We start from the raw sequence: 12,287 nt of genomic DNA, 5'->3' as shown, positions 1-12,287 counted from the left end.
GGGGTGGCGGTGCCGGGGGTCCAAGCACACTTCTGATTGCACCCTGGTTCTGCGGGGCTTGTAGGCAGCTTGCAGTGCAGTTGGATGGGCCAAGGAGCAGCAGCACATATACCAAAGGGCAGGCCCAGGCGTGGGAGGGGTGCTGCTCCCGAGTCTGGCTGGGGCCCCACAGAGATGACCTCTGCCTGCTCCTTGCTCACGTCAGTGTTTGGCGGTGACCCCGAGAGGAAAACGCTGCGCTCGGAGAACTCTGTCACTGTGTGCCAACGTGATCTTTCTTTCACCAGAAGGCTCAGAGCAATGGCCCCGACAAGCAGGAGAAGGAGGGCGTCATCCAGAACTTCAAGAGAACACTCTCAAAGAAGGAGAAGAAAGAGAAGAAGAAGCGTGAGAAAGAGGTGTCGCGGCAGGTGTCGGAGAGAGAGGAGCGCCTGTTCCCAGGAGAGGACGTGTGAGTTACTTCTGTGGCCAGAGCGGTGTGGGGGTGGGGGGAGGAGTGTCAGGTGTGGGAGCCTGTGGGCGCCTGCCTGGCCTTCCAGTGGCGCTCTGGGGCACCTGGTGGTGGCAGATGTGCTGCCCCGCGTGCTGTGCTCCTCTTGCCAGCCTTTCACGACTGCCCTTCTGTCTGGGGAGTGGCCTTGCTGTTCTCATAGCTGGAAACACTTCTGCCTGCTCCCAGCAAAGGCAGCTTTCTCCTTGCACAGTGCAGTTTTCTTCAATTTCTGTGGCCCCACCTGCCCTTCCCAGATCAGTGTTCCCTGCTCAGCAGCAGTGCTCAGGAGAGTGGCTTGTGGCCATTGTCAGGGCGTCAGGGGCTGGACTCTCTCTTCATCTTGACTCATCTGTCCGCACCAGGCTCGAGGCCTGCTCCCCGGGTGGACCACAGTGGCCTCCATTGCTGCTGTCATGCAAATACTTGGTGTATGTGCCCTAAATCAGACTCTGGGGATTCCCGAGAACCTCCCTGAACCTGGGTGGGGGGGAGGAGGGCACTGCGGGTTCTGCGTCCTGACACACTCACCTCGTGTTTATGGATTGTTGAAACTGGACCTTTATATTTTCTTTTTTTTGGGGCCATACCCAGCGGGACTCAGGGCTTGCTCCTGGCAGCACAGGGATTCAGTTGGATCAGGGTCGACAGCATGCCAGGCTGAACCCTTGTACTATCTCTCTAGACCCTGAAATGAACTTTGACACAGCAGTTCCCCATAAATGAAAATTAAATAGAAGTTTGCAAAAAATTAAATGTTTTCTATTTTTTAAATAGAAGTTTACACTATTAAATAAAAATTAAATAGAAGTTTGCAAAAAATGGATTTTTTTTCTATTTTTGAGGGGTAAAGTTTGGGCCACACTCAGGGGTTACTCCTGCCTCTGTGTTCAGGAACTATGCCTGGCAATGCTCAGGGGACCATCTGGAGTGCCAGGGATAGAACGCGGTCAGCTGTGTGCAAGACAGGCGCCCTCCACTGCAGCCCCCAGCACAAATAAAATGTTTTGCACACAAAGCACTTAATACATAATTCAAATGATGGTTTGCCATTCTGTCATAGATTTGTCTACACTGTCAGCTGGTTGTTGTCCCTTTTCCCGTCCCTGTAGGTGTGCACAGGCTCTTGGTTTTGTTTTCTGTGTGGTTCTTGGCATTATGTGGTTCTTGCAGGGGCTCTCCTCATGCTGCCTTTTTGGGGGCTCCTCTGATCTTTTCCTTCGGGCCCTCTAGAGGAGTGGCTCCGTGACAGCTTAGGTGCTCGGGGTCCGAGCCCGTGGCCACACTGCCCCTTGGAGAGCCTGCTCCCTCCCTCAGTGGGATGGTATGCCAGGTGTGCGTGCTTCCAGCAGCCTGGGGCCGGGCCTTCCCACACTTGGGAGCTGCTGCTGGTCTTCCCCACTGTTCAGGTGTGGTGAGGGCTGAAGCCTGCGGCAGGAATGGGCTTCCAGGTGAAGTTGGGGCTGAGTGTGGTGCTGGAGTGGGCCCGAGGGGTTTCCCTATGCTGTCGGCAGCCTGGCAGTGATGGAGGTGCGCGCCTGTGTGTGCCGCCGAGGGCCTGTGGGCTCGGTGGTGCCGAGTGGGTGCTGTGGCTCTGCTGCTGATCAGCTTCCCGAATGGGCTGACGGTGTGTAACGACGTGAGCCGCTTCCAAAAAGTCAAGCTTAACTGAGTCTCAGCTTGACTGTCATTAAATTTCTCTTAGGCCGAAAAGCTCCATCTTTAGAGTGTGAGTGGGAGGAGATGGCTTAGTGATGGCCTTGGGCTGAGCATGGTGAGTCCCTGGGTTTCTCTGCCATCAGTACCCCAGGGAAGAGTTTCCCAACACTGAGTCAAGTATATCGATCCTAATGTTCATTTTTCTGGGCCGGAGAGGTGGAACAAGTGTTAAGACACTTGCTGTGCGTGCGGCCAACGCAGGGTTGGTCCTTAGCACTGTCAGATCCCCTGAGCCCTGCTTGGAGAGGTCTCTCAGCACAGAGCCGGGAGGAAGCCCTGAGGACCACCAGGTGTGTTCCTAAGACAAAGTTCAGCTTTTGACTCCTCTTTCTGTATAGTTGACTCCTGTCTCAGGGGCTGTTGAAAGTTTCCTCTTGCAAATCTTGCTTTTAGAGAGCCAGTCTTTTTGTTGTTAAAGTCAGTCTTTCAGTTGTTAAAACATCCTGGTATTTAAGTGAAAATTTACTGTAAGTTTTAGAGCAGTTCATAATAAAGTCAAGTATTTCTGTCCTTTATTTCCTGTGATGGAACAATTTCACTCCATCTTGGTCTGCTCAGGATATGCTGGCAGAAATGCCTGAAGTCGTAACTTGCGCATTAGTCCTTATTCTGCTCTGCAGATGGGCTTTACCCTGTTAAGTTCTGCTCAGTGCTTCCTTTCCTGTGGCAATGGACACTAGGGCCGGGACTTCAGGCCTGGGGTGGCTACACCCACCTGCCACCAGCTTCTTTGTCGTTTCACTGTAGTGATCCCACTGGGGCTTTCTGGGGCTTTCCCCACAGTGAGAATTCCCGACTGGCTGCCGAAGTTTACAAAGACATGCCCGAGACCAGCTTCACTCGCACCATCTCCAACCCTGAGGTGGTCATGAAGCGCCGGCGGCAGCAGAAGCTCGAGAAGAGGATGCAGGAGTTCCGGAGCTCCGACGGGCGGCCAGACTCAGGTACGTGGCTGTGTGTGGAGACCGGTGAAGGACAGCTGGGGGCAGGCTAGAGCAGACGGGTCAGTCATGGTCTTTCCCAGGAAGTGCCCAAGGAGGGGAGGTGCGGAGACCTTCCTGCCTGTCCGTCTCCTGCCGAGAGCACGCGGGGAGCTCCCATGCAGAGCGTGCGTCCCAACTGTCCAACTCTCAGGTTCCTCTATTCTCCTAGGAGGTGGCTACAAGAGCATCTTAGAAATGGAACGACACACAGCCGGCCCGTCGCCCTTTCCATCCCGGCCTCAAGCTGGTTCCCCTGTCGGTCTCTTCCAGCACCACCCTCTCCTCTCCCAATTCCTTTGCTCTTTGCCTCTTGGCTTTAAGCCCTGCCGTTTGTCAGGTCATTCTGCGGAACCATCCTGTTTAACATCTTTCTCCGTGCATGTCTGTTTCCTGGATTATTGGGGTGGGGGAACAGAAAAGCTTAGAGTCATCCAACGGTGACTTTTGGTGTTCACAGATACGTGGACTGAAACTGTCCCGGTCTCGTCGTCAGCTTCATCCTTCTTGCTGCTGGGGGAGGGGCGCACAACTCTGTCCCTTGGATGTTGGGCAGGTGACAGAAGGGATTCTGTCCTACACCTGAGTCCTTTGACCATGTGCACATTGGAGTGTTCTTTGCAGCAGCCTCTGTTTTCACTTTCTGAGAAACCCAGATCTGACACGTTTTTATCCTGTGGCCATTGACGGCCGATTCAAGGTGTGCCTTGAGTGGGGAGGGTGACAGTGGAGAAGCTCTGTGCCTCCCCTAGTCCTTGCTCCTCCCCATCCTGGAAGCCGATGCCACCTGGCCCCAGATGAGCCACAGCTGCTCCCAGGCCACGGGGCCACAGGGAAATGGCTTTTGCCTTTTGGGTTGTCTGGTTTTCGCAGTGATTCCTTCGGCTCTGTGTGGAGTAGGGCAGAGCCATTCAGCCAGGACTTGCTTGGTGGAGTGGAGCTGACCTCAGCCCAGCCAGGAGCCACACACTGCCACCCATGCATGTGGGTGGGCACACGCACACTCACACTCACACTCACACTCACACCTCTTGCTTCCTAATACTCATGCCCAGGGGGCTGGAAGTTGCCGGTTTCTGAGACAGAACCCAATCTTTGTCCTGCTCTACCAAGTCCAGCAGGTCTGGGTTCGGGTCCAGCAGGTCTGGGCTCAGCTCTGTTCTGTCACTGCTGATAGCTTCTTGTCCTGGTGGTCTGAGGTAGAACTGTCCCATGATACGCGCTGTGCGGATCTCTCAGAGGACTTTTGCTGACCACCCGCTGTGGGGGACTGGTCTCCATGGCTGCCTCTGTTGCACTCTGCACCTGTGTCCGCTTTCTTGAGTGTCCCCTGGACCCTGCCTCCCCACACAGCACAGCGACGACTGTTGTCCCTCCTGCTCTAGTGCAGGTTCGCCACCTGCCGTCTGACCCTGCATGTGACTGGTCAGGCTTTCAGGAGTGCTGGGGTCAGACCTCAGCAGAAGGACCAGGGGAAGCAGTGAGATGGGCACACCCCGTTTCTGTGCTAGAGGCCACTGTCTTAGGGAGACCTGTAGCTGCGGGCCAGGGTGGGGGACCCGGGCACTGTGGAAGGTCTTCCCATAGCTTCCCGGGCCTCCAAGGGACCCCGTACTGGGGGCGGACTCGGGGCTCCTCGGCAGGCACCTGGTGCTGGGAGAGGCGCAGGCTGGAAGCCCTTCTGGTCCCAGCCCTGCCCAGCCCCCTCTCCTGCCTAGTCCTGCCCCCAAGCCCTGCTCTAGCCCCCAGCCCTGCCCCACCCCTCTTAGGCCCTGCTGTGCTCCCTGTGCTCTGCTCCTGTGGTCTGGTGGCTCACAGCATGCCTGTGCCTTCAGGTGGGACGTTGAGGATCTATGCTGACAGCCTAAAGCCCAACATCCCCTACAAGACCATCCTGCTCTCCACCACGGACCCTGCGGATTTTGCTGTGGCAGAAGCGCTGGAGAAGTACGGGCTGGAGAAGGAGAATCCCAGGGAGTACTGCATCGCCCGGGTGAGTGCCGGCCACCAGGTGTTGGCCCAGGATGCTGCTGTGCCCATGACACCTGTTCCCTGCTGCTCTGAGCAAGGGCTTTAGGGCCTTTCCCGGGCCACTCTCAGATGCTGGGAGCTGTCCTGGCAGTCAGCTGTCTGCCTTTTCCGTTGTGGCGCAGTGCCTGGCATGGGGAGTGTAACAGCCCTCCTGGAGCTGGGTCCTGAGTCTGTCCCACCTGCCACCCCATGGGACTCAAGGTGTCAGAATCAGCCTGGAGTATGCAAGTCTAGGCGGCGTGAGGTCAGGGGCACGTGAAGCATGAGGTTGGAGCCTGTTGGGTCAGGCAGCTGAGGTCAGGCAGCTGCTCTCTTCTGGACAGCCCAGCGCCCAGAACGAGCTGCTTCTTGGTTAGGTAGGGCCACTGTCTCCACTCGGTCTCAGCTTCGTTGGCCGTTGTGTTGTCTGTTTGGGGAGCCCTGAGGTGCTTGGTGGAAGCAGGGTGCTGTGCACCCCAGACATGCACTCCAGCCCTCTGAGCCCTCCTTGGATGGTGCTGAGAGAGGGAACCTCTTTTCCACTGAACCAGCAGATGTCAGCAGGGGACAAGGAGTCACCTCATGTTCCCACCCTCAGGCTGACATGGGGGTCGGATAACCACAAACCTGGCAACCTCACCCTTGGCCTAGCGAATGTGGCAGGTTCATGCGCTCCCCTCCTCAGCACTGGGCGGTGGGCTGCAGACTCCTGAGCCTGGGGCCAGGCTGGGGTGGTCGGGTGGGCACGTTGTCTGAGCCCAGCTGCGGCTCTGCCGCTCGTGGTGAGTAGCTCCTGGGTCCTAGGCAGGAAGTGGTAGAGCTGCTTTCAGGTCAGTGACTTGATTTGCCCCTGGGCTGTGTGTGCAGGACATTCAGGCGGGGCGGGGGTGGGGGGCGCTGTGCTAAGGGGTGTGCATTTGTGTGTGCTGTGTGTGTACCCAGTATGTATTTGCTCAGTGTATATACATGTGTGCTCCGTGTGTGTTTGTTGTGTGTGCATATGCTTGGTGTATAGCTGTGTGTGCTTGTATGTGTGCACTTGGGGGGGGTGTGCGTGCGCGTGCACAAGTGCACGCTCATTTGTATGTGCATGTGCTCAGTGTTTATGTGTATGTGCTCGGTGAATGTGTATGTGCTTGGTGTATGTGTGTGCATGGTTTGGATGTGTGTGTGCTTGGTGTAGGTGTGTACGTGTATGTTCAGTGTATGCATGTATGTGCTTGGTGTATGCTTGTGCTGGTGTGTGTGCTTATTGTATGTAAGTCTGTGTATCTTAGTGTATGTGTTTGTGCTTGGTATGTGTGTGGATGCTTGTTGTATGAATGTGTATATGCTTAGCAAATGAATGTTCTTGGTGTATGTATCAGCCTGCTGGTGTATGTGTATGCATGCTCATTGAGTGTAAGTGCATGCATGCTTAGTGTATGTGTGTGTGTATGCTTGGTGTGTTGCGTATGTGCTTGGTGTAGGTGTGTGTGCATGCTTGGTGTATGAATGTGTATGTGCGTAGTACGTGTGTGTTCTTGGTGTACGTACATATGTGTGAGTTAGGTATAGGCGAGTGTGCTTGATGTATGTGTACTCAGTGTGCAAATCTGTGTGCTTGTTGTATATTTGTGCATGTTTGTATGCTTGGTGTGTGTTGGTATGCACGTGTATGTGTACTTGGTGAGTGTGCACGCCTGACTGTGCGCATGTTGATTATGGCTTGAATAGAAATTTCTTGTTCATTTTGTGGCTTGACTTGCCCTCAGCTTTTAAATAGTGCCTTTCATAGAGTCAGCGTCTTAAACTTTAAAGTTTAATCATGTTTCAGCATTCCGTGTTGTTCTTTATATTCTGTGTAAGAACTGCCTCCTCCAAGGGTGCAAATACTCGCCCTAAATGTTTTTTCAGAAGTTTTATAGTCTCAAATTTCCCCTTTGAGGTCTGTTTCGAGTGGATAAAAGTGAGGTGTGTGACCAACATCAGTTTTCGTTATCTTCCACACACCTCTTCAGTGACCAGCCCCCAATCCTCCTATTGACACCTTTGTTGAAAAATCATTGACTTTCTACATGTGGTTCTGCTTCTAGGATCAGTTCTTCCTGGCCACTGGCAAGCTGTTGCACTTAGTGTAGATCTGAGATAAGCCCTAAGATGGCCAGTCCCAGTTCTGGCATTTGACTTTGGTTCTGTGTGGTCTGCATGTGGGTGGCTCCCTCAGCTCTGGAGTCTGGCCGGAGTCTGGATGGGTTGGAGCCTCTTTGTGGGGCCATGGTCGCTCTTCGAGGTTGGAGCAGAGCCTCTCACCTCAGCCACGCACCCTCTCTCTCTCCTGCAGAGCACACCTCCTCTGTGCCCTTCTCTCTGTTGCTGGAAACGCTAGAAAGCGTGGTCCATAGGGAAAACAGATAGCTCCATGATGTTGGGACTTGTGCCTGACTTGCAGTGAAAAACAGATGAGAAAACATGTTTTTCTTCCGTCAAAGCCTGTGCAGTTGCCCAGGAACGTGGTGGGCAGAGAAACTGCACTGCTGTAAGTGAAGTGCTAAGGATGTGCAGGGTGGGGTCTGACCTACTGGACAGAGGCCCCCAGATGGTGAGGTGTGCATGCCACACCCCACCTCTGCAGGTTCTGAGACACAGGGCCGTGTCAGTTGCAGCTGGCTGCAGAGATGCCGAGTCAGCGTTCTCTCTAAGCAGCCCATCTGAGTCCTCTGCTGATCCCAGCTGCCGTATCTCCCTTTTGACGGCTCCAGTGCAGGGATGGAGGCCTTGCATGGGCCAGATGCAGCAGAGTATGTACTGTACTGAAAATAGCATAGTGGCGGGTCCTGTCTCCAGGATCCTGGTGGCCACAGATGGGGGACCCTCTCCGAGGTACAGAGTGCCAGAAAGGAAAAGTGGCCAACTCCCCTTTGGAAGTACACTTTCACCTCCTCCCTCCCTTCCCCCTCACCTCACCATTTGCCCCTCTCGCTTCTCCCAGTACCTCTCACCTCACCCACCACACATTTGTCCCCGTGACAGAAAGCCCCAAGGGTGGGACATGCCCCTGGGCAAGATAGTTTCAGGGCTTAGAACGCAAAGGGTTTGAAAATGTGCACCCAGAGAAGAACAGAATAAGAGGAATGAGTAGTTAGATGACAAACCCCTGCCAGCTGCCAGTGTGCCCGCAAGGCTGCTTCGGGTCTTTTGATGTAGGGGCACCCTGGCCAAAACCAAGAATAGGAAACTCCACAGCTTTACTCCGCTTCTGAGGGTGCCTGCAGGTGACTGTGAGATGCCCCAGCCGCTGCTCTTTCCCTAGTGAGTGTTGGTGTGCTTACGCACGGTCCTTAATGTTTTTGTCAACTTAAACAGTGGCTTACCGGTTGGATGAATACAATAAATGGCCAACCTGGAAGACCACTGACCAGGGGACCTACAGCGTGGATAGTCCATGAGTGTTTGTCTCCTTCTCGGTGAATGGTGACGGAGGTCAAAAGTGCCAGTCTGAGGGCCAGAGCCATAGCACAATGGGTAGGGCGTTTGCCTTGCATGCGGCCTACCCGGGTTCGATCCCCAGCATCCCGTGTGGTCCCCCGAACACTGCCAGGAGTAGTTCCTGAGTGCAGAGCCCGGAGTGACCCCTCTGTATTGCCGGGCGCCCCCAAAAAGGGTGCCAGTCTGATCGGCCATAGCCAACTCCACTTATTCCCTACACACCTCCTTACTCACCTCTCCCCTCACCTCTGCCACTCATCTCTGTTTGCTTCTCTCCGGCTTTGAAACCACAGACCGGGAGCTTTTCAGTCAGAGCGAAGGTCCCCAGGAGGCATGTGAGATGCAGGAGGCAGGAGTCGGTTGTGCTCACTGGCTTCATGGACGTGGCACTCATGGGCTTTCCCGGGATGCCAGCAGGGGCTCCCGAGGAGAGGAGCAGGTACTGTCACCTGGGAAGTGCCCAGGAGAGGAATTGCTTTTTTGCAGGAAAGAAGGTCCTAGACTTTACCCAGAACTTTTGGGTCCATTGTCTTTACCTCACAGAAAAAGAATTTCAGTAGGAGACAACAGTGAAGTAAAAATGGGTTTTATTTCTACGAGAATCTGAGAAAGGGGTGGGGGGGAGGGAGTCATGCTCTTGAGAGAACTCGGGCTTCTCCAGAGGCAGAGAATGCCGAGGCTGCCCGCCTCAGGCTGTGGATGGCATGTGTGCAGGCCACGGGACATGGCAGCGGGACACAGGGAGCAGGCGCTGGCAGCACGTGCACACCCTTCTTTTGTTCAGGCCCATTCAGGTTTTCTACCTGCTCCACCTCGGTAGGCGCCTGCTGCTGTGGCGTTGTTGAGGGCTAGAGTTTGAAACCCTTGATGACTTTCCTGGCATTCTCACGACCCTTTGTTCCTGCTGGAGCTTCTCTTAAAGGGAACGTCCGGCCTCTCCTGGGCCTGTTGTGGTGCCTGTTAAAAGTCTTATCTGACGTTTGTTGTGTGTCCACAGGTGGGTCTTGGCAGCTTAGGGCTAGGAGCTTTTTGCTGCCAACTGCCTCTTCGACTTTTCAGATCCTATCCCTTGGTTTGATAACATCCCAAGGACTCCTTGTACCCCCCATCTGCCTGACTATCTGTTCACCAGGACCCAGAACTCCTCATCCTCAGGGGGTGGGGTGGAGGGGTCTGACCAGTGTCAGAGCAGAAGGATGTGGCATGCTCGGCCCAAGAGGAAGAGCGACCATACCCACCACGCCTCACAGATGGGCTGAGTCAGCGTTTGTGTGTAAAGGGAATGGCAGCAGTGTAGATGGCGAGGTTCGAGCAAGGAGGCCGTAGGGGGATTGAGGGCAGCCAGTGCACGTGGGGGCTCAGACCTGTTGGGACTGTGCCGTGGCCTTAACTGTGCTGGTGGCGTTGGGGTAGTGTCTGCTCTGCGGCCTCAGGAGTCCTGGGGTGTCCAGGCGCTGCCGATTCAGCACGGCTGTCTGTCCGTCTGTCAGTTGTGCACTTGTGCAGCCAGGGGGCACCATAACTCAGCCCGTTTGGGCATGGCAGCCGTGATGAGCACAAGCCAGACCTTTGCAGCTGCGGGGGCTTCCATGAGAAACGGCTCCCATGTCCTATCCTGGACTCTCGTTCCAGACAAGGTCACTGTCACTCTCACTGTCCTCCCGTTGTTCACCAGTTTACTCGAGCAGGCACCAGTAAGGTCTCCATTGTGAGACTTATTGTTACTGTGTTTGGCATATCGAATATGCCACGGCGAGCTTGCCACACTCTGCTGTGCTGGCTGGATACTCTGGGTAGCTTGCCGGGGTCTCCCAAGAGGGACATAGGAATCGAACCCGGGTGGGCTATGTGCAAGTCAAACGCCCTACCCACTGTGCTATTGCTCCAGCCCCCCAGAGAAGGTGATCACTGATCACTGTCTTCCCATTGTTCATCGATTTGCTCGAGTGGGCCCAGTAACGTCTCCATTGTGAGACTTCTTGTTACTGTGTTTGGCATATTGAATACTCTCAGTAACTTGCCAGGCTCTACAAGAGGGATGGAGGAATCGAATCCGTGGGCCACGTGCAAGGCAAAACGCCCTACCCGCTGTGCTGTTGTTCCGGCCCCCAGAGAAGGTGTTCTAGAAAAAGGCTCAGATGGGCCAGGAGGTTGCTCAGAGGGAGCTCCAGGTTCTGCCCCCAGCACCACCCACTGGATCCTAGCCCAGCGCCATCAGGCCCATGCCACTGGGCTCCGTGGGGGGGGGGGATCGGGGGTCCCGAGCACTACTGTGGAGAGTTCTTCCTGTCCCAGACACTTAGGATTTTGGAGGCCACCCCAGGCAGTCTCAGGGATCTCTCTGCGTGGGGCTGGGGGTTGTGGCGTTGGCCGTGGGCAAGGCAAGCGCCCTGCCTGCTGAACTCTGGCTGCTCCCTGCCTCAGCTTCTTGCAGGCCTCTGCAGTGTCGCAGCCTCTGGCCGGAGGCTCACCGTCTCCATTCCCTTTCAGGTCACGCTACCTCCAGGTGCTCAACACTCGGATGAGAAAGGTGCTAAGGAAGCCATCCTCGAGGATGATGAGTGTCCTTTACAGATCTTCCGGGAGTGGCCCAGCGATAAAGGTAACTCCGGACTGGGCTGGTGGCCTATTTCGGGAGGGGCGGCTCGCCCCAGTGGATGGTGCTGGCAGACCGGAACCCAGGGTGCCCTCATGGGGCTCGCGGGAGCTCCTGCCAGTGAACCGGTGTGCATGGGAGGGGGAGCTGGTCTCTGGGCCTGGCAGGGAGGCCGCACTCGCCACTGTCCGATGACGCGGGCTGGGCTGGGTCAGGTGTGTTCGGTGGGTGGCCCTGCAGCCACACCACGTCCTTTCCCTAAAGCGGCCAGGGGCCCCACTAGGCTGCTGCCCGTAGCATGGCGCTTCAGTATATGAGGAAGTTGAGGCTGGGCTCTGACGGAAATAGTGACGTTCACTGCCAGCCAGTTCTGCCCGCACGCAAAGGTGGCTGCGCACCCTCGGTGCCTGGTTAGGTAGTGTCATGTTTCTTAGAGACAAATTGCCTGTGACTCACAGGTCAACAGAAACCAGGTCAGCTGCAGACCAAGTGTGTGTGCTTGCACTGGTGTGTGTGATCGGGTGTGAATGTGTGTACTGGCTTTCGGGCTGGGAAGCGGCTCGCCTGGGTGACGCGTGCTCTCTCTTACACGGGTGGGGGTCTGTGCCTGCAGCATGCGTTGGGCTTGGTGGTTGAGCCAGTCATCTGGGAGTGGCTGCACCGGCAGCTGGCTCTCTGGTTCTCACCCTGCGCTGCGCCTGTTGCAGGGATCCTCGTCTTCCAGCTGAAGAGACGGCCTCCAGACTACGTGCCCAAGAAGGGCAGGAAGCACAGTGACGGGAAGGTGGCGAGGGCGAGGGAGCGGGCCGAGGGGGCCGGCTACGGCTCTGCGCTCCCGCCCGAGAAGCTGCCGTACCTGGTGGAGCTCAGCCCAGGTGAGTCTCTGCCCCTGCTGCTCTGTTTTCAGAGGACTGGCCTTCTGGGCCTGTCAGGGAACAGGCGCCCCCACACGCGGCCGTTGCTGAGAGGCGCAGGGGCCCAGTAGGCTGCACTGGGGCCCCAGGAGCTCTCGGACCGCTCGGAC

General features: G+C 55.9%; 1 protein-coding gene across 1 annotated transcript in view; it reads left to right on the top strand.

Annotated features, from left to right (window-relative positions):
• The window catches only part of AFDN (afadin, adherens junction formation factor), a 98,323-nt gene that overhangs the window by 30,607 nt on the left and 55,429 nt on the right, over window positions 1–12,287 (top strand). The window contains 5 exon segments of the mRNA XM_056124888.1: window positions 288–451; window positions 2,993–3,153; window positions 5,025–5,182; window positions 11,158–11,269; window positions 11,971–12,138. Coding sequence (XP_055980863.1) covers window positions 288–451; window positions 2,993–3,153; window positions 5,025–5,182; window positions 11,158–11,269; window positions 11,971–12,138 — 763 coding nt within the window.

Source organism: Sorex fumeus, unplaced genomic scaffold (assembly GCF_029834395.1).
Source record: "Sorex fumeus unplaced genomic scaffold, SorFum_2.1 ptg000052l, whole genome shotgun sequence".
Lineage (NCBI taxonomy): Eukaryota > Metazoa > Chordata > Mammalia > Eulipotyphla > Soricidae > Sorex > Sorex fumeus.
This window is presented reverse-complemented; position numbering and strand designations above follow the sequence as displayed.